The 22,852-nt window shown below is 40.7% G+C and overlaps 2 protein-coding genes across 2 annotated transcripts in view; one reads left to right on the forward strand and one right to left on the reverse strand.

The window, feature by feature from the left end:
- SLC19A3 (solute carrier family 19 member 3) overlaps positions 1-1,442 on the reverse strand; it is a 45,025-nt gene extending 43,583 nt beyond the window's left edge. The window contains exon 1 of the mRNA XM_079978542.1: positions 1,313-1,442. The gene's annotated coding sequence lies outside the window, so the exon portion shown is untranslated. The remainder of the gene's footprint in view (positions 1-1,312) is intronic.
- Positions 1,443-1,528: 86 nt separating this feature from the next.
- DAW1 (dynein assembly factor with WD repeats 1) lies at positions 1,529-20,249 on the forward strand. The gene is made up of 13 exons (XM_079978544.1): positions 1,529-1,701; positions 4,484-4,556; positions 7,038-7,182; positions 10,663-10,721; positions 11,292-11,414; positions 11,567-11,666; positions 12,221-12,328; positions 13,019-13,125; positions 14,358-14,460; positions 15,634-15,748; positions 16,831-16,907; positions 18,776-18,938; positions 20,081-20,249. The coding sequence occupies exons 1-13, from the start codon at positions 1,662-1,664 to the stop codon at positions 20,113-20,115; spliced, it is 1,248 nt and encodes a 415-aa protein (XP_079834670.1). The 5' UTR covers positions 1,529-1,661; the 3' UTR covers positions 20,116-20,249.
- The last annotated feature ends 2,603 nt before the right edge of the window (positions 20,250-22,852 follow it).

Genomic DNA, 22,852 nt, shown 5'->3' on the forward strand with positions numbered 1-22,852 from the left:
TATAATTCCTTGGTTCCTTTGGGTCGCCATTTTTAAAGATTCGCTTTATGATTCTGATTTATTGCATCCCTGTAAACTGCTTAAAGATTACTTTCCCACCTGTCCAGCACTAATATACAGAAGATGCAACTTCTGACATTCCTTCTTCACAACTTTTAAACCTCCACACCTTTAATCGTAGCACCTGATCATTCCTTGAATGTAATAGGCATCATCTGCTAAAATTTTGCACACACTGTTGTGATGGCAGGAGGGAAGCTCTTCTCTAAGAAACACCCACAAAGCTGTCTGCACCATTTGAAGTATCTCTGGGCTACGCTCCTTCCTACACATTTCCTAGTGAGCACATGCTGTCGAGTTCAAGGGGGCTTTTTCCTGGTTTGGATCATGCTACAGTACTGCGGGTGGGGCGTGGGTGGCACTGTGGGTTAAACCACAGAGCCTAGGACTTGCCAATCAGAAGCTCGGTGGTTTGAATCCCTGCGACAGGGTGAGCTCCTGTTGCTTGGTCTCTGCTCCTGCCAACCTAGCAGTTTGAAAGCACGTCAAAGTGCAAGTAGATAAATAGGTACTGCTCCGGCGGGAAGGTAAACGGTGTTTCCGTGCGCTGCTCTGGTTCGCCAGAAGCGGCTTAGTCATGCTGGCCACATGAACCGGAAGCTGTACACTGGCTCCCTCGGCCAATAAAGCGAGATGAGCGCCCCAACCCCAGAGTCAGCCACGACTGGACCTAATGGTCAGGGGTCCCTTTACCTTTACAGTACTGCAACCTTACTTCCATGAGCAAGCCTCATTGAAGTCAGCTGGGCCTTTGGAGTCATAATTCGTTTTATTATTACAGGGGTACCTCGGGTTAAGTACTTTAAGTACTTAATTCGTTCTGGAGGTCCATTCTTAACCTGAAACTGTTCTTAACCTGAAGCACCACTTTAGATAATGGGGCCTCCTGCTGCTGCCACGCCGCTGGAGCACGATTTCTGTTCTTATCCTGAAACAAAGTTCTTAACCTGAAGCACTATTTCTGGGTTAGCGGAGTCTGTAACCTGAAGCGTATGTAACCTGAGGTACTACTGTATTACATTTATCTCCCCTCCAAGGAGCTCAAGGTGGAGAACAACAAGACCCTCCCCCCTCTCCCTCACAACAACCTTGTGAGGTAGGGCAGGCTGCGAGACAATGACAGGCTCAAGGTCACCCAGAGGGCTCTAAGGGTTTGTGGGGACAAAACACAATAATACAGACTCGCGCACCGCAGCTTCCGTCTTAGGCGCAATAATGGTTCATAGGATCGCAATGCAAGCCCCTCCCTTACCCTCTTGCGCGGTTTCCTCTCCGAATTCCTCTTACGACACCGCCGCCCCCCCCCCCCAAAAAAAACCCACTGTGAGGCAACGGGAAGCAGGTGACTTATCCCCTCACGCCCTGCTGCCATAGCAACGGGCTCAAAAAGCGCGCCAAGCTCCCACGGCGCTCGCGCACAATGCACCCCCCTCGACCCCCGCTAGTCAGCCCTGTGAGGGCGGAGCCGGAGTAGCTGCGGGCGGCAGAGGAGAGGGGGCGGGGGTAGTCCCGGGCCGCGCGTGCGCGCTGCGGAGAGCGTCGGTTTGTCTGGTTCCTATGACAACGGCGCCGGCTTGGAGGCCTCGGCCGCCCGGGACGAGATGAAGCTGAAGCGGTTCTTGCTGCGATATTACCCGCCGGGTGCGGAATGGGGCAGGGCAGGGCAGTGTGAGGGGTCGATGTTAAAGATGGGGAGCGGGGGAATGACGACGGGGAAGCCTTACGTGCGGCGGGCAAGCGTGGGCGATTGAAAGGAGGGGATGGTGCAGTCGGGGAAGAAAGGGTTAACGGATATATATATATATATATATATATATACACACACACACACACACACACACACACAATGACACACAAACACACACCCCGGGAAACACAAATGTGGAGGGGAAAGTGTCGCAGAGTGGGGGGGGGGGGAAGGTTTAATTGAAAGAGTTGAGCCCCGGAACCCATTTGCTCAGCAGGTCTGTTGAATGGAAAAGAAGCTCCGTTGCGTTCCGTCTTCAGTGAGAGCTTGTTCCGTAGTAGGTTTAATGCGTTGAACATATTGCATGGACTGGCAGTGCTTCTAAAGAAGCAAGCAAGCAAGCAAAATCGATAAGTGAGCAGAGGATTGCAGCCTCGACCATGAAATGTGAAATAACAACAATAGAAACATAGTTTATCTGAGGTTGTGCAGAGTGCCTTTTCCTTAACTCTTAAGTAACCATGCCTACTCTTTGGGGAAACTTGTTTCAAACATGTTCTTGTGCTTTTTAGAAATTAAATTAATAGTTAATGGGGAATCAAAGGCAAACGCAGGAAGGGTTTCAAAAAGAAAAGACACTTGCAAGTGCTCAGAGATGGAACTTACCCCGTTGAAATGCACTTTTGTGTATGAGTCCCCCACACTGAAGATGTACCGGAATAATGCACAATGAGGGCCAGAGTGGTGTCATGGTTAAGAGTGCTAGTTTATTATAACCAGGTGCAAATCCCAACTCATTCATTAAGCTTTCCAAGTGACTATCTCAGCCCAAACCTACCTTTTAGGGTTGTCGGGGGGATAAGATGGGTAAGAAAATCATGTTTGCTGCATTCAGTGTTGTGGAGAAATGATGCAATATAAATGTCATAAATAATATAACTGGGCCCTATTTGTCTGACCCTTTCTATCTGTGACAGCTTTATCTTGTGGTTGCCTAGGATGACATTTAGATGGTTGTGATAGACAGTTACATTGACCACTCTGCTGAAGTCAGTGCATAGGCTTTTGACATTTAATAGTTGTGGAGTTTTAACTAAAAGTACCTTATGGTAATCAAGATAACTTTAGCATATGACAGGCAGTAGGAACACAAAGTACTTGGCTCATGGTTGTGCACCATGGGTAGATAAAAAGCCATAGCTGCTGTCAGCTGAAATGATTTATTACTTATGAATTGATGTATGAGGTGACTTGAAGAAAAGCTGCATTCTACTAAATCCCTAGTGTTACAAACATTTGTGTAATGTTGACAATTCAGCCATAAGCCAAATAATGGTATACTGTATATCATACTGTTTCCTATAGGGAACAACAGACTAATATCAAAGCATTAGTCTAATACAGAATCCACAAATTATTTGTAACTGGATTACCACAAAATGCAATAAAGGTAATGTGGCAGTCAGTTTGCTTCTATGTATATCTCAGTTGTTATACTGTATATATTAGACAGGGTGTCATATTTTGCAGATTTACTTTTATATTTGGAAGATCTCAAACTGGTAAATTAAGTTGGTGAAGTAGCTTCTGCTTTTCTATACTGTCAGTTGTTTGGGCTATGATCCTACAGTAACCTGAAAGTATCAGTCTTAGATGGCCATGACCATCTAAGGGCAAGCTTTGAATTCCCAGGTCAATTATTCAGACCAGCAAATAGCCATTTAAAGAGTTTGAGCCTTTGCCATGGACAAACAAGTGGGCTTTTGCAAGCTACTGTAACTCAACTGTAGCAGGAACCACACTGGTATTCCTAAAAGAAGCATTTCTGTTTCATGGGCATCACATATTGCACCACTTAATTTTGTTGCTGGAAAACTGGATTCTTTTACTAACTAGAGTTTCTCCTGTGTTGTGTATAGTTACATGTACATGAATTGTATCTGTAACATCATTAGTGAGAGAGTTACAACTATCGCCCCCTATTTTACAAAGCCTTTAAATATTTTATGTTTCATTCACCTTAGCAAGGTTGGTCTACCTTTTTCTTTAAAAACAAAAACAAAACACTAGCAAAGCTTCCTCCTTCATCTACAGCAGCACTTCTGCTATTTCCTGGGCCGTTTTCCTGTTCTCATTTTTTATCTTGTGCCAGAGAATTCCATAAGTTAATGATGTGGTGTTCTATCGGATGATCCAGAGTTCTGTACGTATCATGAATAATTACATTGGTTATAAGAGTCAGTATTTATGTTTTCTATGTGAAGACTAGCTGAAGTTCAAAAGAGCTGCTTCAGTGACTGGGAATCCTTTGCACATAGAGGGACATCTGAGAAGATGTAGGATTGTGAGGGCTTGTACATGGACAGTGGAATTTTGGGCATTTCCCCTTTGAACAGGAAATCCTCAAGCCCATATCACAATACCCTTCACATTTGAAAAGCAGCTTGTCATGTGGAATGGGGGTTGCCTTTGAAGACCATAAGTTCAAAGAGCCTTTAGCATATGCATCCAGTTTCACAGTTCTTTGGCCCCTGACCTGTGTCTTACCATGTGTCACTATAGAAAATGACAAGATGTCTGCCTGATTCTGCTCCCTTATATGGTTTAGGTTAGATGTGTTGCTACTGAAATCAATAGGATTTTTTTTATCGAAGGGAAGGTCAGTCTTTGTACTGTGTGCCATCAGAACCTAGCTTGATACTGAATTAATAATTGTCTTGTTTTGCTTCTTCAAAGGCATTATTTTGGAATATGTTCAAGGTGGGGAAGTGAAAACCAAATCTATAGATTTACTGGATCTTAGTGCTGCGTGAGTATTGTATTTTGCTGGATATTGACACAGAACAACTTTACTGATATATACAAATCTGCTAAACAGCTAAGAAATGTATTGCAGTGTTTTTGGTCATATTGAATAAGACAATCATGCTGTCAAATCATCCTCTTCCAAGTACAGTCATTTAAGATTGAGGTGTTAGTGCCCAATCCTGTCTCCTATGGCATATCTAGCAATATGGCTGCTACTTTCAATGAAAACTTCATAGGGTTGAAAATTCAGGGGTGTGTGGTTTCCATTTCACAACTGATGAAGTTACAGCATTTTTGGAAAGTGCTGTAGCCTTTCATAGAGAAGGTCCCAGGTTTAATCCCTGGCACCTCCATGTGAGGTTGGGAGGGACTTTGTCTGAAACTCTGAAAACGTCTGCCAGTCAGCATAGAAAATACTGAGCTAGATGGATGAATGGTCTTACTCAGTGTAAGGCAGCTTCCTATGTTCTAAAACATAGTATTCCTACAATGGGATATATGTGAGTAACAAATATAAGATGCATTTCATGCCTTGTAAGAAGATCTCCAGCATTCATAAAGTGTACCTGAATTAGACATATAAAGATATATATTGGCTTTGGTGCTAATATTTGTTGTAAACCTCTCTTGCACACCTCTGCCTTGATTACTTGATGTGCACTGGCAGGAGCATGCAAAAGGCGTCTTTCAAAGCCACAATTAAGACTTGGTCCTGGGAGTTTTCCTGGGCTAAATTGAATATGTCAAAGAAATGTTTCAGAAAACAGACATTGGGTTAGATTTAGATTAATTATGCTGAAGTCCCCTTGAAATAATTGGGATAAGGTTGTCATGATGGAACTAAAGCATTCAGTGGAACTAAACTTTCCATCTGGATCCAACTCAGCATCTTATATGTAATATACTTTTGCTAGCATACCTAACAAATGTAGTCCTTGAGCATGTCAGTGACCTGTATGGAAAACATACTGGACAAATTCAATTTGTTCAATGGATGTTATTCCCTAGTGGAACATACATCCTTCACCATTGAGACTATCCTTAGGGAAATCCTTCACAAACAGGATCTAGTTTTGTAAATTGTATATTTGTTCCCTGTGATGCTGCTGAGCTTTTAACATACCAAAAGCTTTGAGATTATTTTTAGAATATTTATTTTTTTAGCTTAAAGAGAAATTTAACTCCTTACCTCCCATGACTAACCCTGAGAAACACAATGCCAAAGTAAACTTTTTAAGACTATGTGATATTTTGTGGCAAATTAGCATGTTGTTTGGAATTAAAACAAAAAACAGGTATGAGTGCTGTCACTGAGGTTATTTAAATTCAAGCAACAGAGTAGAGCTGACCACTTGTTTTAAACCTGCATGAACAAGTCACTGTTGTTGTTGTATAGTCGTTTAGTCGTGTCCGACTCTTCGTGACCCCATAGACCAGAGCACGCCACTAGGAACAAGTCACTAGGAAAGACCTAAACATACAGAATATTCAAAATTAATCACATTCAAGTAGAAAACATTAAAATTGTAAATAAAATGACTGAAAAATGGGAAACCTGTCTTATACTCAAAAGATGCAAGGCCTAACCTAGAAAAAAAACCTTTTACAATTGGTGTGGATTATGTTAGTAGCTGACCCTGGACTTGGGTATTTCTAGGTGAACTCAGGAATTTCCAGTGGCTGTCTACTTTTTATGGGGGGGGGGCAAGAAATTTTGTATCTATCTTCCTGACTGATGTGCGTGTCAGAATACGAGAGCAACGCAGCTGCAAACTGATAGCTTGTTTACATCACATGATGTAACTAGCTGTGGGAAAGAATGTTCCCGGAAGTTCACGGGCTTCTCAGAGCTTTGTGAAGAGTGTAATATGAAACCTTCCTGTTGCGTATGTAAAGGAAGTTTGACTCTCTTGCTAGAAGAAGTCTGAACTGATCGGACATGTTTTCTGTAGTGCTGTAAAGTCAGAAATAAAAAGATGTAAATAGACTCTCTGACTATCTCCTTTTCCCTTGCTGGGATGCAAGAAGGGAGGGGGTGTGCATTTCCCACGCTGGGAAATGTCGCCTATCAAAGTCTCCCTGGTCTGTCCGGGATGTCAGCCAGAGGAAGATTACGGGTAAACAAGCTCCGAGACCAGCCACTCCGGAGGGGGCTTGTTTTCCAACAGTGTGCTCTGAGGCTTCTGTGGCATAGTCCAATCCTCTATGTGTTTATTCAGAAGTAAATCCCATAGAGTTCAGTGTAAATAAATGCACATCTGTTTTTATGGAAAGATAAGAAAAATACATCTGTGGAGACCCACAGGTACGCTGCCCCTATTCTGAAGGATAATCTCTGTGGTTGGCACATGGGAAAATATCAAAATGACTCCCCTTCCCCCTTTCATCCTGGTTGATAAAAGCAACAGAAGGATTTTATTTTCTCTTAACTTCAGGAGATGAAAATTGTATTTTAATATCTTTAAACATTATTCTACTTTAGTACAGATGTAGAAGCCTTAGTAGCAGATATAAGAAAGGCAGAACCTCTCATCACAGCATCACGTAAAGACCAGGTTGTACATTTAATACTGCGACTACAAGAGAAGCTAGGACAACAGGTGGACCACAAATTCTATCTTTTTAAGGTAAGAGCCATGAGACAATTTCTGATACTTGCTTTCAGTTATGTAAATACACAGAAACTAGAGGTTTTAAATGGCTGTTGGTTAAACTGTCCTGCTCTCAGATCATTGTGAGAGCTGGCAGAAATGGAGCCAAAACAGGGTTGCTGAGAAAGGAGATATCAGCCTGCTTATGCTGCATAAACAGATGTTTGCTGTAGACCCTCACACAATCCAGTGAGCATGCTCTGTAGCCATGGAATGTTATGGGAGGATAATAGAAACTAGGTTGTAGGGATGGAATGGAGTATTCTGGAGGAGGACAGGGCTGGCTGGCACGCTTTTAAGGATACACAGCAACATTTCATTGCAGGTTTTAGTTGTTTATTTGAATATGGACTCTAAGGATCATGTTAGAGTATACTGAAGCAGCTTATGAGTGAGGAACGTAGCTATTTACATGTTGGTGATTCCTGTGTTTGGATAAGCAGGCCTGAGCTGGTTGTGTCCCACTTCCCCAGAGAATGCCAGTTAGCAATGTATTGTGGCTTGCCTCAAGTTCAATTTCTGCTGCTCCTGGCTGGCATAAGAAGCAGGTTTATCAAGCTCCTAGTGGAACACCATGCATGAATATGGGCTGCATTCAGGTTGGTGCCTCTCAGGTTGTGCAGCCCTAGTCCACAGACTCTGTAAAGGCACAAGTAGAAGCAAGTGGTAACTTGTGAGTGGGGTGAAGGCAGTGGTGTCCTCCCAGTGGTGACAATAAACTTATTGGGCCATTTCGGCTAGTTTGGAGCTCTCTCAGCCTCACTGCCATTGCCCTGATGACTACAGCCCTGCCACTGCCTCTGCGCACCATGAGCCACTGCTCAGGGGAAATGTCATATGGAAGGCCAAGCCTGAGTGCAGTGATTTTGGGCTTTTTACCTAATATTCTGTTCTGACAACAGATCACATGAATATATTAATTCTCACACAGTTCCAATTCTGTGACTGCACATTGTTTTTAACTGTTTTTATAATGGGATTTTAAATTGTTGCACCCCACCCTGAGACCTGCTGATGAAGGGCAGGTAATACATTTAATAACAACCACAACTCCTGTGGGTGGTGGAATTGGGGGTGTTTTGTCTGTTGTCAGTTTCAGTAGCTTTTCCACAAGCTGCAGTACCTTTTTCACAGTGCCAGATGGCAGTGTTGAGTTACCTAACCAGCGAGTTAATTGCTGCTGATTTTCAGAAAGAGGATTTCAGCCAGAGCCTAGCCCTCTCCAGGGAGCTCACTCATCACTCCCTTGGTTATCTCTGCTGAAAGAGACTGGCACTGGGAGCTGACCAATACATACAAGTAGCCGAGCATGTTGGAAAATAAGTTGCAGTGCTTGATGCACATATCCTTGCTGCATTATGTGGTTAAGTGGCTGATTTACAATCAGCACAGGCTCTCTGAAAGCCTATATTTGTATGGCAGGGTGGGAGGGAAATCATAGGAAGACTATATGAAGGGATGGTCTCTGTGTAGAATAGCTGTGTGGAAAAAATTGATTTAAATATGAACCAGAGCTATTACTGATGTCCCTTCCTCATCTGCATTTGATGTCAAAGAGTGTGGATAGATCTCTTAAGAACAGCACACTACCTTCCATCTAGCAGCATGAGGTTTATCTACACATGAGGATCTTTGTCTCTTCTAGAGCGCCAGCTGACAGACAGTCTGTTGCTGAAATTTGGGGATATGATGGTTTTAAAGAACAGCACAACACTGAACTCAAGCTGTTAGTCAATGTTTGGGAGAGGCTTTCTTTTTTGCTAATTCTTTCATGGCCCCCCTTTTCCCCAAGCAGTGAAAAGTGATCTGTATCCTTTGGATAGCAATATAAGGCTGTTTTCTGCTTCTGAACAGGGTGCAGCTGCAGGGTGGGGAATCTGTTGCGAAGGTTGAGCTGCTCCATGTTGCAGACCAGTAAAAAGCTGTTTGTGGAAAGATAGCAGTGAGTTTGACTGTTGATGAAAATATGTCAAATTAGGTACACTCACAAAACATCTCATGCATGCTTGAGAATATGTTCTGTCTTTCTACCCAGATCAACAGATCCAATGTTGGTGCAATCTGCTGTTGATAATATGTATAAGGAAGCGGTATCTCTCACATTCTCTCACTATTTGTGCTCGACTTTAAGAGTTTTTAAGTGCTTTCATACAGTTGGCCTCAGAAATAGTTTTTCTTTCTAGTCATTGTCTTAACACCAGCTCCTTGAATACTGGCTTATTTTTATTTTTGAAAAGGTGATTACACTAATGTAGTGTCATTGCAGTGCTCCACACTTCCACATTGTTAATCTGACTGCTGTTTTGTTATTTAAAAAAATAATAAGTTGAATTCAGCTGGTTCATGACCCCACAGACAGGCTACTTCATAATTCCAAATCTATATCCCCTTCTTTTGTTTTGTCAAAGTCAGGCATTGTAGATAAATCTTTTAAGAGTTATACAGTACCTTCCACTAATTCACCTAGAGGCATGGATCCAGTTCTGACAGTTGAGCTTTGAATATCTGAGTTTTTAATAGTATTGGGAGAAGGAATAATGGATATGTACCTGTATAGTTAATTACTCAAAGATTTGTTACAAGAAAGTTACAGCAAAAACTGACTTTACCTGAATTGTGACAAAGCAGGGATGAGGAATCCAGAGCCATCAGTGTGCTTCTTTCCTTTGTACAGCATGCTACATTCTAGCCATGTAATAACAACAGGTTTCTGTATCCACACATACATCTGTTAATCCTTCACCCAGGCAGACAAGAAGCATTATCTCAGCGAGGCAAAGCACCCAAGGAGGCTACAGATCAGGGCTGGTGATCAGGGGAAGGGGTGAGGCCTGGTGAGAGTCCTGAGGGTGAGATAGAAAGGTCTGGAGGGCTGCATTTGGCCCCCCAGGTCTGAGCGTTCCCATCCTTGGTGCTGCTGGTAGTGATTTTCTTGTGCAGTAATAAGAACTGCACAAATCTATTGAGTGTGAGGAATAATTAGGGGTATGCAGAGTGTAATTGGAAAGAGGACTAGTGTTGCATTTCCACTTCATAGCACATTGCAGTTGCCAGCAACACCTCCTAAATGAAGACACAGAGTTGGTGTAAACCTATACCTTTCTTTGCAGTTTCCTCGGTGATAAAGTTTTTTTTGTTGGTTTTAGTGTTCCTAGCATAGTAGCAAGCTGTCGTAACATAACTTAATAGGGGTTTGAATGTGTCATGGATACAACATGCTGCTGTAGCATAAGGTTTTAATCCAAATGGGCCCAGTCTTTCCAAAGCGCCGCTGAGTTCAATAGGAAAAGTAAATGTATCCTTAAAACAACACTACTGAGATTAATGTGACTTAAAAGTGCTTAACTTTAGTTTAGCCATTCCCATCAATTAAAATAATATTTAAGTATTTAGATTTGTGAAGGCAAATACCTAGGAATGTAAAGAAAATTATATTACCTTTATTTTCTATTTCAGGTACTCCGGGCTCATATATTGCCACTGACTAATGTTGCCTTTAACAAATCAGGTTCTTGGTAAGTTTGGGTGTTTAAATTCAAACTATTGATCTACCAAGGCTTATCTAAATATAAACTGAATACTGTATAGTATTTTACAGTCTATAATTTCCTCTGCTGAGATTCTGATTCAAAAAAGGGTTATTAAGATAATTAGTAGGATTGGAAATGCCAAAATCCAACATATTTAGTTAACAATTCTTATTTTGTAAAAGAAAATACAGCAAAATGACAGTGGAAAATGTAAGATAGCTCTTGTTTTGCCTCCCTCCCCTTGTATTAAATCCCCAGTTGTTCTCCTTATACTCTTCTTGCCTGGTCTTTGATCCTTCATCAAATCAACTGAGAAAAGTGAAAGGGGATGGGGAGCAGGGGAAATACGTAAATTACAACAAAAACGCAACGTGTTTTTAAAAATATCATTAATTGAGAGGAACTTAGAAGCAGTAGAGTCAATTCACAAGAAGTTGTATTTTTTCTGATCCCTCTGAGATGTTTTAGCAATGTAGTCAGCAGTGGCTTAAATTGTGGGGTGAAGAATAGGGAAGAAATGTTTCTTAAACCTTCCATTCTTCTTGTCCGCTCTAGTTTTATCACTGGAAGCTATGACAGAACATGCAAACTTTGGGACACTGCTTCAGGAGAAGAGTTACGTTCTCTGGAAGGACATAGGAATGTGGTCTATGCAATTGCTTTCAATAATCCGTATGGGTATGCAACTTTTCAGAATCTTTGATCTTTAAAGCCCTAGATGGCCTCAGCACATTATTTCTTTGGTACTCTACATCCAAATCATTTTAATTTTTCTCTGTAAATCGTTTTTTACTTTCCCCTTGTACTCTGTTTCATTCTTTAACATTTAGTGACAAGATTGCGACTGGATCATTTGACAAGACCTGCAAATTATGGAGTGTAGACACAGGAAAGTGCTATTACACCTTTAGGGGACACACAGCAGAAATAGTGAGTACAGGAGCTTTGGAATAATCATCACTATATATGGAACAATCTAATTCTTAAAAACCACTTTAAAGTTAAGTGTTGTTTTCTCTGTTATTCTCAGTGAAACTATGCTAACAAGTGTCACAATACATACTACTATTCTCAAAAAAATCTGGGACGATAATTTGTACCTACTTAAGTGAAGATATGGAGCAGTGGTAGCTCCATGTTTGCTGTAACATATTTTTCCTGATTCTTTGGCATTATCATTCCAAGGTAGAATGGGCTGCTTTATTACCGTAATCTTCCTCCACATAGTCTAATTGTGAGAGTAAAATTCCTTCCTGTACCCCAAGGAAAATATTCCAAGCAATCGAATGAGTGAATGTTTATTACCAGCTATGATCCTATGGCCGTCATGTTTTATTTTACAGGCCTCTAAACAGTCAATGGGGCAATGACTAGAAACAGTTACTGTCAAGCTCTAACATATTGTGACTGTGACCAGTACCTAGGAGAACAGAAAATCCAAGAATTTCTTATAAAGGTTTTCCTTCTCTCTCTTTTTCTAACAGGTGTGCTTGTCATTTAATCTTCAAAGTACATTGGTTGCTACTGGAAGTATGGATACCACAGCTAAATTATGGGACATACAGACTGGAGAAGAAGTAGTCAGATTAACAGTGGGTTGCAGCTCTTATTAGTGATGACTTGGGTGTTTTTTGTGTGAAATTGCTATTAAAAGAGCAGTTCTTAATTAAAAGAGCAGTTCTTAATTATCATTTGCAAAATTCAGAGACGAGAATTTATGCAGAACTCTTAGCTTATGTAGCTAAATAATGCATTAAGCAAACATAAAGGAAGACTGAAAGCTGTGATACTAATTAAAAACCATTAAATCTTAAGTGCAGAGCAATCCTATGCATATTTATTTGGAAATCCTACTGTGTTCCGTGGGGCTTCCTCCCAGCTAAGTGTGAATAGGATTGCAGTCTAAATAACATACTTTTTCCAGATTCTGTGGCTTTACTACTACAAGGTAGAATGACCTGCTTTATTAATTAAAATGGACTGGTAATATTCTTTGAAACCTCTCCTGCACTCAAAGGCACTGTATAATTGCTTTCAGATCTATTATTACCTGGGATTACAAATAAAGGGGTTATAATATACCCTGTAAGATTGAAAAGAGCTCTCTTAATAATATCACAAATACAACTCCCATCATCCCTATCTAACAGGACCAGCGGTCAAGGATGATGGGAGTTGTAGTCCTAAAACATCTGGAGGGCCGAGTTTGCCTATGCCTGTCCTAGATTATTTCTACATAAAGATCTTTGTTTAAACTTTAAACCTTCTTTTTATACCTTCAGGGGCACTCTGCAGAGATTATTGCATTATCATTTAATACTACAGGAGACAGAATCATCACCGGTTCTTTTGACCATACAGTTGCAGTGTGGGATGTTGGCACGGGCAGGTACTATTTTAAATCTTGTTTTATTTCATGCTTTACAGAACTCTTAAAATAGTACAATCCTATGTACCGTATTTTTCGCCCTATAGGACGCACTTTTTCCCCTCCAAAAATGAAGGGGAAATGTGTGTGCGTCCTATGGGGCGAATGCAGGCTTTCGGTGAAGCCTGGAGAGCGAGAGGGGTTGGTGCACACCGACCCCTCTCGCTCTCCAGGCTTCGCGGACCTCTCCGCAAGCAGCGGGAGCGCTCCCGCTGCTTGCGGAGAGTTGCCTGCATGCTGAAGCCAGTGCACGCTGAGCTCAGCGCGTCCAGGCTTCGCGGACCTCTCCGCAAGCAGCGGGAGCGCTCCCGCTGCTTGCGGAGAGTTGCCTGCGTCCTGAAGCCTGCGCGCACTGAGATCAGCGCGTCTAGGCTTCGCGGACCTCTCCGCAAGCAGCGGGAGCGCTCCCGCTGCTTGCGGAGAGTTGCTTGCATGCTGAAGCCTGCGCACGCTGAGCTCAGTGCGTCCAGGCTTCGCAGACCTCTCAGCAAGCAGCGGGAGCCAGCACTGGGCTCCCACAGCTTGCAGAGAGCTGCCTGTTTGGGGGCTGGGGTCGGGGGAAGCTCGGGCGGGCCTCCCCCGCCCCAGCCCCGCGCCTGGGGGGGAAATATTTTTTTCCCCTTTATTCCCCCCCCAAAAAAAACTAGGTGCGCCTTATGGGACGGTGCATCCTATAGGGCGGAAAATACAGTATATTTATTTGGGAGGACAGCTCATTGAACTGTGACTTGGACTTGCCGATCAGAAGGTCAGCGGTTCGAATCCCTGCGACGGGGTGAGCTCCTGTTACTCGGTCCCTGCTCCTGCCAACCTAGCAGTTCGAAAGCACGGCAAAGTGCAAGTAGATAAATAGGCAGTGCTTCAGCAGGAAGGTAAACGGCGTTTCCGTGCACTGCACTGGTTCGCCAGAAGCGGCTTAGTCATGCTGGCCACATGACCTGGAAGCCGTACACCCGCTCCCTCGGCTAATAAAGCGAGATGAGCGCCACAACCCCAGAGTCGGCCACGACTGGACCTAATGGTCAGGGGTCCCTTTACCTTTAAGCATGCATAGGATTGCACTGCAAATGACTGGGGAAACATTAAAGATTTAACCTGTAGCATTTTGTCTATTTCTTTTTATAGATGCCCTTTGCATAATACATTTATATTTGAATCAACCATATAACATGTTTTTTATTCTCTCCTGGTAGGAGGATGCATACTTTAATAGGCCATCGTGCAGAAATAAGTAGTGCACAGTTCAACTGGGACTGCACTCTTATAATCACTGGATCAATGGACAAAACATGCATGGTATGATACTTGGATCCCTATTAACCTGATTTATTGCTGCCAGTAGTATACGAAAAATAATCATAGTATTGACTAACCCATACATTTGTAGGTCTGAATCCGGGAATACATTCTTCTTGGCCTGCATGAAGGCGTGTGGGGAAAATTAGCTTTCCCCCAGAGCAGGTACAGAATAAAGGTGTAGGTTTACTCTTACATCTCTTTAAAATAATAGACAAAGGGCATGTACACACTGCCTGATAATATGCATTCAGTGCTGGCTGCAGAAAACCAGAATATTTCATTTGGAGCAAAAACAAAATTAGTTAAATGTGATCCACTTTGCCTAAACCAAAACGATCTCAACTCACCAGGCTCTTAGCAGGATTCCTTGTTCACAAGTAGGCCTTTCTTCCTTGAAGCCTTCCTCTCAAACTCTCCAGAATCTCTGCGTATCACCTGAGATCTGCTTGGTGAACCCACCTCTTGGCTATCCACCTGCTTATATAGCTTCTCCCTGTCTGTCATTTGATCCCTCCAGATCTGGGCTGCAGGAACAAGGAAGCTGGGAGCTTTAATTTTCCCACCCCTAGAGACAGGTGTGCAGTTAGTCACATCAGCAATGGTGGACCCTATGCCTTGATAGTTTATTAGTCCTGGGGCACCAGCTAAGACTCCACATTAACCCTATACTTACCAAACGAGCAGACAGGTAAAAAGATGCATTCCCATTTTATAGACAAACAGTCCAGGACAGTAAAGTCCAATTTCTTTACATTCTGTCTTTCTAAAAAAAATGCCCAAAGCTTATCTCTAAAAATGCCCCACCAGTTCATTTGCAATATCACACTTAAAAAGAAAGAAATACAGAAAATAAGAGGAACACTATAGGCTAGCCTGGTTTAGGGAAGAAACACCAACATTTATTGACTTCTGGGGAGTTCTTTTTTCTTTTCTTTTCTAGCCTTTATTGGCATAAGAGTTGAATCTGTGAATAAGCTGCTAGCATGGAAATCAATTCCAGGAGATATCTGGCTTGTGCTGGTAACACGTCAAGCAAAATATTTGTTAACCTTGCTTTCTGCCAAATCTGTGTGCTCATATGAAAGAACGAATAGTGATTGACTAGCTACACAGGCCGCAAGCAGTTCAGTCATTATTTGCCTGCAATTTTGTTTTCTGTCCACATTGCAGTTGTGGAACGCGCTGACTGGCAAGCGTGTGGCAACATTAACAGGCCACGATGATGAAGTATTAGACGTTTGCTTTGATTACACTGGCCAGCGTATTGCAACTGCCTCAGCTGATGGTAGGTGAAACTGATTTTTTTTATTAAAATGTCTTCATCCTGTGTCAGCTGATTTGAAGAGCATCTCTTGAGGGGTAACATGGCAACTCCCAGTAGCTCCTTCTGTGCATCATGGATGACTCCACATGAGGGCAAAGAAAGAATCCTCTAAGAGAGGAACTCTGGTGAGGTGAATGCTTGTTCTGGAAACTGGCTAAGTTTTCTAATACAGCCAATCTTGTGGAAAACCTCCATAATAACTCCAAGGAATGATTATATCCATATAGTGAGCCATTTTTTATGTGTTATGTGATGTGCTCTTTGGCAGCTTTTTCACAGGGCTGTGATATTTAACTCAGTCTTCTGCCCCAAGCTATCTCATATATCGGATCTGTCTAATGAGTCTAGAAGCTTCCAAACCATTTTCGTATGAGTGCCGCCTTCTCATAAGACCATGCAATTTTAACCTGCTTTCAGTGACCACCGCAAAACATCAAAAGTTTATAGTGAAAGAGTATGCATAGCAATGGTAGCTACTCCTATATAGGGATGGGGACAAATTCAATTCAGTTTACATTTCAAGGCAAACCCACCTAATTTGTACTTTCCCAAACAATACAAGTATGTAAACACAACCACCTTTCAAAATTTGAACTCTGAATTTTGCAACGCAGATGTCCAACCAAAATGCATATACTAAAGTGTACATATAAAAACATATTTTGTTGAAAATAATATTATGTTATATTAGTGAATATATTTTTGCAAAAATGCATTATATTAGGGGAAATTGTATACAAAAATGTGTATATTAGGATATATTTGGAAAGGCTGATGAATTTTCATGAGAACTTTAAAAAAATCTGCCAACTGATACTGAAACATTGAGAACTGTACTTAAGATTTGAAAAATGAGAAACTTAAGGGAAACCAAAATTGACAGATTCACCCATCCCTACTCTAAATCAGTGGGCTTTGAGTTGCAGCCAGTCATTTCTAACATTTGCCTTCTCTGGTTCCTGACAAAATTGCAGATGTGTTTAAGCACAACAGGTAAATGCCTATACTAAACTCATGATTGTTTTGTTTGTTTTCTATTGAAGGATCAGCAAGAGTTTATGATGCAGAAACAAAAAAATGTATATCAAAACTTGAAGGCCACGGAGGAGAAATTTCAAAGGTGACTGTTGTTTTATTTCTCTGTACTGCTGGTAAAAAAATATTGAGAATATTTGCATAAATGTATGTATATATATATATATGTTAAAGACAGATGCTTAAGTTGTTCTTAAATCCATACTGCATGAGCAAGACGAAGGCAGCCCATACATATGTTTCCTGATTTATGGCAGTGTTGTTGGCTAGATACTCTGTTTTGTCATTTAAATTTTGGAGAGCAGTGACAGGTTCAGTATCTGTTTGGATGATTAAAGGAAATATTAGTGTCTGTGTGATGAAATTTGGCAGCACTGTGATATGATGAATCTAATATAGCAAGGATAAAATTATATTTGCAGATTAAAATTTCCAATTTCTTTTTTAGTTCCAAAAGCTTAAAGAGTAGTAGTAATTATAGTTATTTTACATAAAATAAATAAAAATTGTAGATTCAATAAGAAAGGAAGAATTGCTACTGATTCTATAACTTTTTTAAAAAGCAGAAAGCTATTCAAATAGAATACAAAACGGTTTCCATGTAAGGTTTTGGAATGCCTGTCTTTGGATTTTCCTAAGGAGTTAGGAGTTATTTCCTAAGGAAATAACAGTTTTACATCCCACAATTTTATATGTACTTCATTAATGTTTCCCATTTGTTGTGCACATATGAAATGACAAATGTCACGATTCAGCTATCAGATGTGCCCCTAAATTGAGAGGCAGAAATAGGTAGAGGTTAAAGGACTGCTTTCAAGAATCGGTTCATGTGGCTCATGAATCTGTGCACTAAAGAGATGCACTAAGGCCTTTGGAGGCCTGCAAGGAACCTCCAGAGTAACATTTAGATTTAAACTGACCTATTTGGTAAAGGAGAGAAAAGGGCAGAAATTATTGAATAAAGGTGCAGGTGGATGAGAAAGAATTTTAAATTTTTGGCATGTTGATTTCAAACATGAGGCTAGTCGCTAATTGAATATTAATGCCACAATTATATTTGGCTACTGAACTCCTCATTGCATATGTGACTAGTTAACTGTAATTCATTATTCTCTCCATTGCTCACCTGGTGCCTTCGCAGCATATCTTTAGGCTCCAAGCAAAATCATTCTCTATAACCAGACCTTTGGCTGAATATTCTATGGCCTTTTAAATGTGTTTGTGGGACGGGGGTTCTTGGTTTGTTTTTGTTTCTGTTTTTATCATGTATTTTGTGTTTTTATCTAGTATTTTTGTGTTGTGAACTGTCCTGTGATTTTCAGATGAAGGGTGGAATACAAATTTGACAAATAAATCCTAAATAATCCCAGAGTTATTATCTTCCTTCCTACCTGAGCAAGCTCCTTGATTACTGTCTTGGATCACTTTAAGTCATTGTGCTGGCTTGTGGAACTGAGAATAACAATAGCAATTCTGCTGTTGTTTCTTTGGGAATGTTTCATAAGTTACTATTTAGTTCTCAGAAATGGAATCCCAAATATAAAATATGGTATAGCGTTATAATTTTTGAAAGGCTCGTGTTTAGCATTAAAACCACAGTTTATTCACAGAAGCCACCCATGATTGAGCCACTTTGTGAATATTTTGTCTACTTGGAATCAAGTACTTCACAGTGTTTCACAGGATAAAGTATTTCAAGGGATAATGTGTGACATGACCCTTGTTTTAAGATGAAAGACAGAAAAGCTCCTTGCTTTGGAGGGTTTATTATTGACCAGCCCACTCCAGCCTCTGAATCTACCCGTGTAGATAGAAACGAAGACAAAATATATTCAGGGGCTGTTGTCCCAGACACTGCAAACCTGCGTGAACCATGGTGGACAAGCTTTAAGATTAGTAATGCCACTTCCTTGCCTCTTTAAAAAATAATTATTGTTTCTTTGTTTTTAAAAGATCTGTTTCAATCCTCAAGGGAGTCGCATTCTTACAGCCAGCTCAGATAAGACAGCTCGGCTTTGGGAACCTCAGACAGGACAATGCATTCAAATACTAGAAGGCCACACTGATGAAATATTTTCATGTGCTTTCAATTACAAGGGCAATATAATCATTACAGGTAACTAACAGCTATATTGAAAATTGTCCTTCTACTTGTTTACACTAAAGTGATGTCAAATAAGGACAGTTTCCTGGTTTCTGTTGTCATGCCTCATTCAGTCCAATTCCGTTGAAAACTTGGATCAAACAGTTATTTCTGTGGCATATTGCTTTTCCACACTAGTTGAATTGTTTCAAAACGGGGGTGCTGGCCTAGAGAAGTTGGGTTAAGTAAGTAGGGTGGGGTGGGGGAACAGAACAGCCATTGAACAGCAAGTTTCAACAAATAGATATGGCTCCACTCTTTAAACTTTTCAGGATGCATTAAGGCAACCTCCAAATTTGAACAGCTAAATACATTTTCCTGTGCTATAATCATTTTATTTGCTAGTATCTCATTGATTCCGGTGGTGCTTTCCTCTTTCATCAGTGGAGGTGTTTTTCCAACATTGCAATAAGAGGGGAATGGGGGCATAGCAGCATTACTAAGGCAACTGTAATCCTAGAGCCAAATTTAAGAAGCCTTTTCTACAGCATTTCAACACAACTAGTTTAGAATATGTACAAGAGTTAGGTTGGCAGTTCTTAGATGGTGGCCTCGCATTCACCGGAAGATACTGATATATGTAGGTTGCAATCTGTGTTGGCACCTTTTTCCTGATAGAAGCTCTATGCCTTTAACAACAGCATTGCAGACAAATATTCATGGGATGCACAGAGATTTAGTGATGAGAAAAGGTGCACCTTTTGAATGTATGCCTGTTGAGTTCCTATTAAAAGCCCAGAACACACGAAACTGCCTTATGCTCAGTAGTTCTGTCTTTTCTAAAACTAAGTGCCTCTCCAAGATCTCAAGCATGGAAATTTCTCAGCCTTCCTACCTGATAATTTCTTTGATCTAGAGATATTTGGGCTTCAACTTGGGACATTCTATATACAAAGCATGTTGTACTGTGCAGTTGGCTCATTATTTCAAAGGAAAGAAATTTGCAAAGTGTTGTCATTCAACTGCATCATAGTTGGAAGACAAGATTGCCATTGAATTTGAGAGCAAGGGATGTATTTGAAATATCTCCTGTCCCAAATAACAGGAAGCTGTAGTTTTATATTATAGATATATGAATGACATTTGAAATGTTAATCTATTACTTTTCTTTCTAGGTAGCAAGGATAATACATGTAGGATATGGCGCTAATTGAGGACAATCTCTGACCCGACTTCCCAGTGGCTTTTATATGAGGAGCTTGTTATACAGGCAATAACTACTAAGCCCTTTAAAAACCTGTTTTCTGTTTTTGCCTTTTTAAAATTTTTACTGAAGTAGACTTATTTCCTGGACTCATGAAATTAGCAATGTTAGCTAGTTATATGATAGGTTCTACTCTAATAGCATTGATATATGTGTTAGTGACTTAGTTGCGACAAGTGGCATTGTTTTCTTTGTAATGGTTTTTAGGCCAGTTGGGTGGGGAAAAGGGGGGGGGGGAAGCACTATGATCTTATTAGCAATGCATTGCCTTACTTGAATGCCTCTCCATTTGGTTGGATAATTTTTACTATGCTTAATTTTTATTTAATAAAAATATTTTAAACACTATAAAAGTCCAGCTCTTTATGTAGTATTAACAGTTGAGCATATATTAAAACTGTCTATTCAAGTATTGTCTGAAACCTCTGAAGAAAGTGCTTATTAAAACTTTTTTTAAAAAAATTAAAAAGCTGCCATATAGCTCTACATTTACTCATCAATTTTTTAAAAAAACAATTTATTACATATTGGATTTATAGTGTCTTCCATCTTGAAGCCTTAGAGTGACCAACAATATATTAAAAAACCATATCTGAAATGCAACGTAAATCACTTAGTTCCTAAACGTCAGGCCACACACTATGAAGCAGCATAATGGATGGTAGTTGGTATGCACCAAACATTTGGTAAATGTTTTTCTCAACTGCTACAAAGGATGCTTCACTTTTTAACCTTTTCCTTTGTGCTATATGAATAAAAATATTATATATTAGCTAGGTTCTGAAGTGTAAAACACTGCATGGGTTCATGCATTTAGCTTGGGAGTGGTACTGTTGTGTAATGGTGGGGAAGTTGCAAAAGTCCTACCCCTCCCTTGTGAACTGAGTGTCCAATCTCAAGCCTGGCTCATGTGATCTGCCACTTTGAGCAGGAATGGTTACATGAAAATTGGGCCTCAATAAGAGGTCTGTCTGACCCACACTGGAGAAGTAGCTTGCACCATAGAGGAGAGGGGCTCACACCTTTTTAATCAAGCCTTTGCGAATGTATGAACCATGATTTGTTGATGTTTAGTTCACAGCTTTTCATCCTGTTGTTTCACATCCATTTTCTTTTTTTCTCCAATCCAGTTTGTCCTCTTAATTGCAGTAAGTGATTAAAGTGATTTGCCTCAGCATGTGTGTATATCTGAATATCCAGATGCTGCTTTGGTACTGGCGTGAAATCTAGCTTCCCAGTGTTTTTGAATTCCTAGTGTCCCCAGTATGAGAGCCTATTTGCTGTGTTGCCCTGAAAATGTCAACTGAACTGAAATATAATCTAGCCTGACTTCCCTGTTCAGCTTTATCCTAAGGAGGCTCTGATATTATGCATGGTTTACCTCCCATGAAGGCTGTGGAAGTGCTAGGTGTGATCTGCTATGAAGCAAAGCACTGGTATTTGCTACAGAGCAATGCACAATACCTTTAGGCTCTGGAAAGTGTAGCTTTGCAAAGATATTTTTCCTGAGAAAGAAAACTTTTGTAGCAGACGTCACAATATTTTGAAGCTATTGGCATTCACAGTATTTAAGTCCCCCTATTGGAGGCGAGGTAACCTTTAACTCAGGGTTACATTGTTAGAGCCTCAGACATGTGTTTTGGTGAACCCAATTTTTAGCAGTTCTCTTCTGATCCAGCTCTACTTGCACTTTGTTATGTGCACCTGTTATTCTGGATCAGAAATGTTACCTCCTCTAACTCAGATGCACCTATTTGAGTGTGGCCAGATCAGCATTGTGAGGTGCAGCTGCATTAGGAGAGATGGCTTAGAATGTCAATACCTTAAAGAGGTCCATAAAGTGTAGTCCACCAACAACATACTATGGGGTGTTTAATAACTCTGTTTGCTGCCCCACATAAAACAGGTTTATCAACCCCCTAATGCAGGAGTTCAGAAGTCACTGAACTAAGTCTCCCATCAGTGGCAGCCAGTATGGCTAGTGGTCATGGAAGAGGCAGTACAATAACACCTAAGGGCTACAAATTAGCCTCCTTTGAGTAAGTTGCTATGTTTAGTGGGCCTGTTGAGACACAAGCTGTGCAGTTTCGATCTAGAATTATATGGATTTAATTTTATATAAAAATTAATTGATATTTCACTATTCTTTTTAAAAAGAAAAAACTTCAAATGCTCCCCGCTTCCCTCTTTAAAAGCTTGCTTGTCTATCCATTTAAGATTAAAACTCCAAGCGCAGTTCAGTGTATCTTTGGCTTCCAATTCAGATGAAGGCATACATCAGAAGTAGTCTTTTGGGATACATTTTTGAGCGTACATGTTTCCCTATTTGATCCACACATTAAGAATTCTGGTCTCATAGCCTGCTTCTGCTAAATGTTGAGATATTTGTGCTTTGGATTATGTACTTTTAGCGGCCTTCCATCAATCTTCAAGCTACAGGTGACCAGCTACTTTGAAAACTGAAGCCTTTAGGGTATGTTGGCATTCCAATTCCATGTACTCCCTTCAGCTTGTACTGAATGCATTTCACAGCAATTCAGAACTTTTGTAAAATACCTTTTTGTCTGATGTCACACACTGATCCTTTTTCTTGCTGAGCTGCTATATGAAAATACTTGATGTCCTCTCTACTGTGTAGAAAGGCTAATTCAAAATTAGGTTTTACAAAGGCAAAGAGGACACA

The sequence above is a fragment of the Podarcis cretensis genome (assembly GCF_951804945.1).
Source record: "Podarcis cretensis genome assembly, chromosome: 5".
Taxonomy (NCBI): Eukaryota; Metazoa; Chordata; class Lepidosauria; order Squamata; family Lacertidae; genus Podarcis; species Podarcis cretensis.

What these genes read in the sequence shown, in the direction of transcription:
- DAW1 (XM_079978544.1), top strand. Translation starts at nt 1,662, where the DNA reads ATGAAGCTGAAGCGGTTCTTGCTGCGATATTACCCGCCGG. An exon ending in TGCAACTGCCTCAGCTGATG is followed by an intron (nt 15,749 to 16,830) that starts GTAGGTGAAACT and finishes TTTCTATTGAAG; the next exon opens with GATCAGCAAGAGTTTATGAT. An exon ending in GGGCAATATAATCATTACAG is followed by an intron (nt 18,939 to 20,080) that starts GTAACTAACAGC and finishes TTTTCTTTCTAG; the next exon opens with GTAGCAAGGATAATACATGT.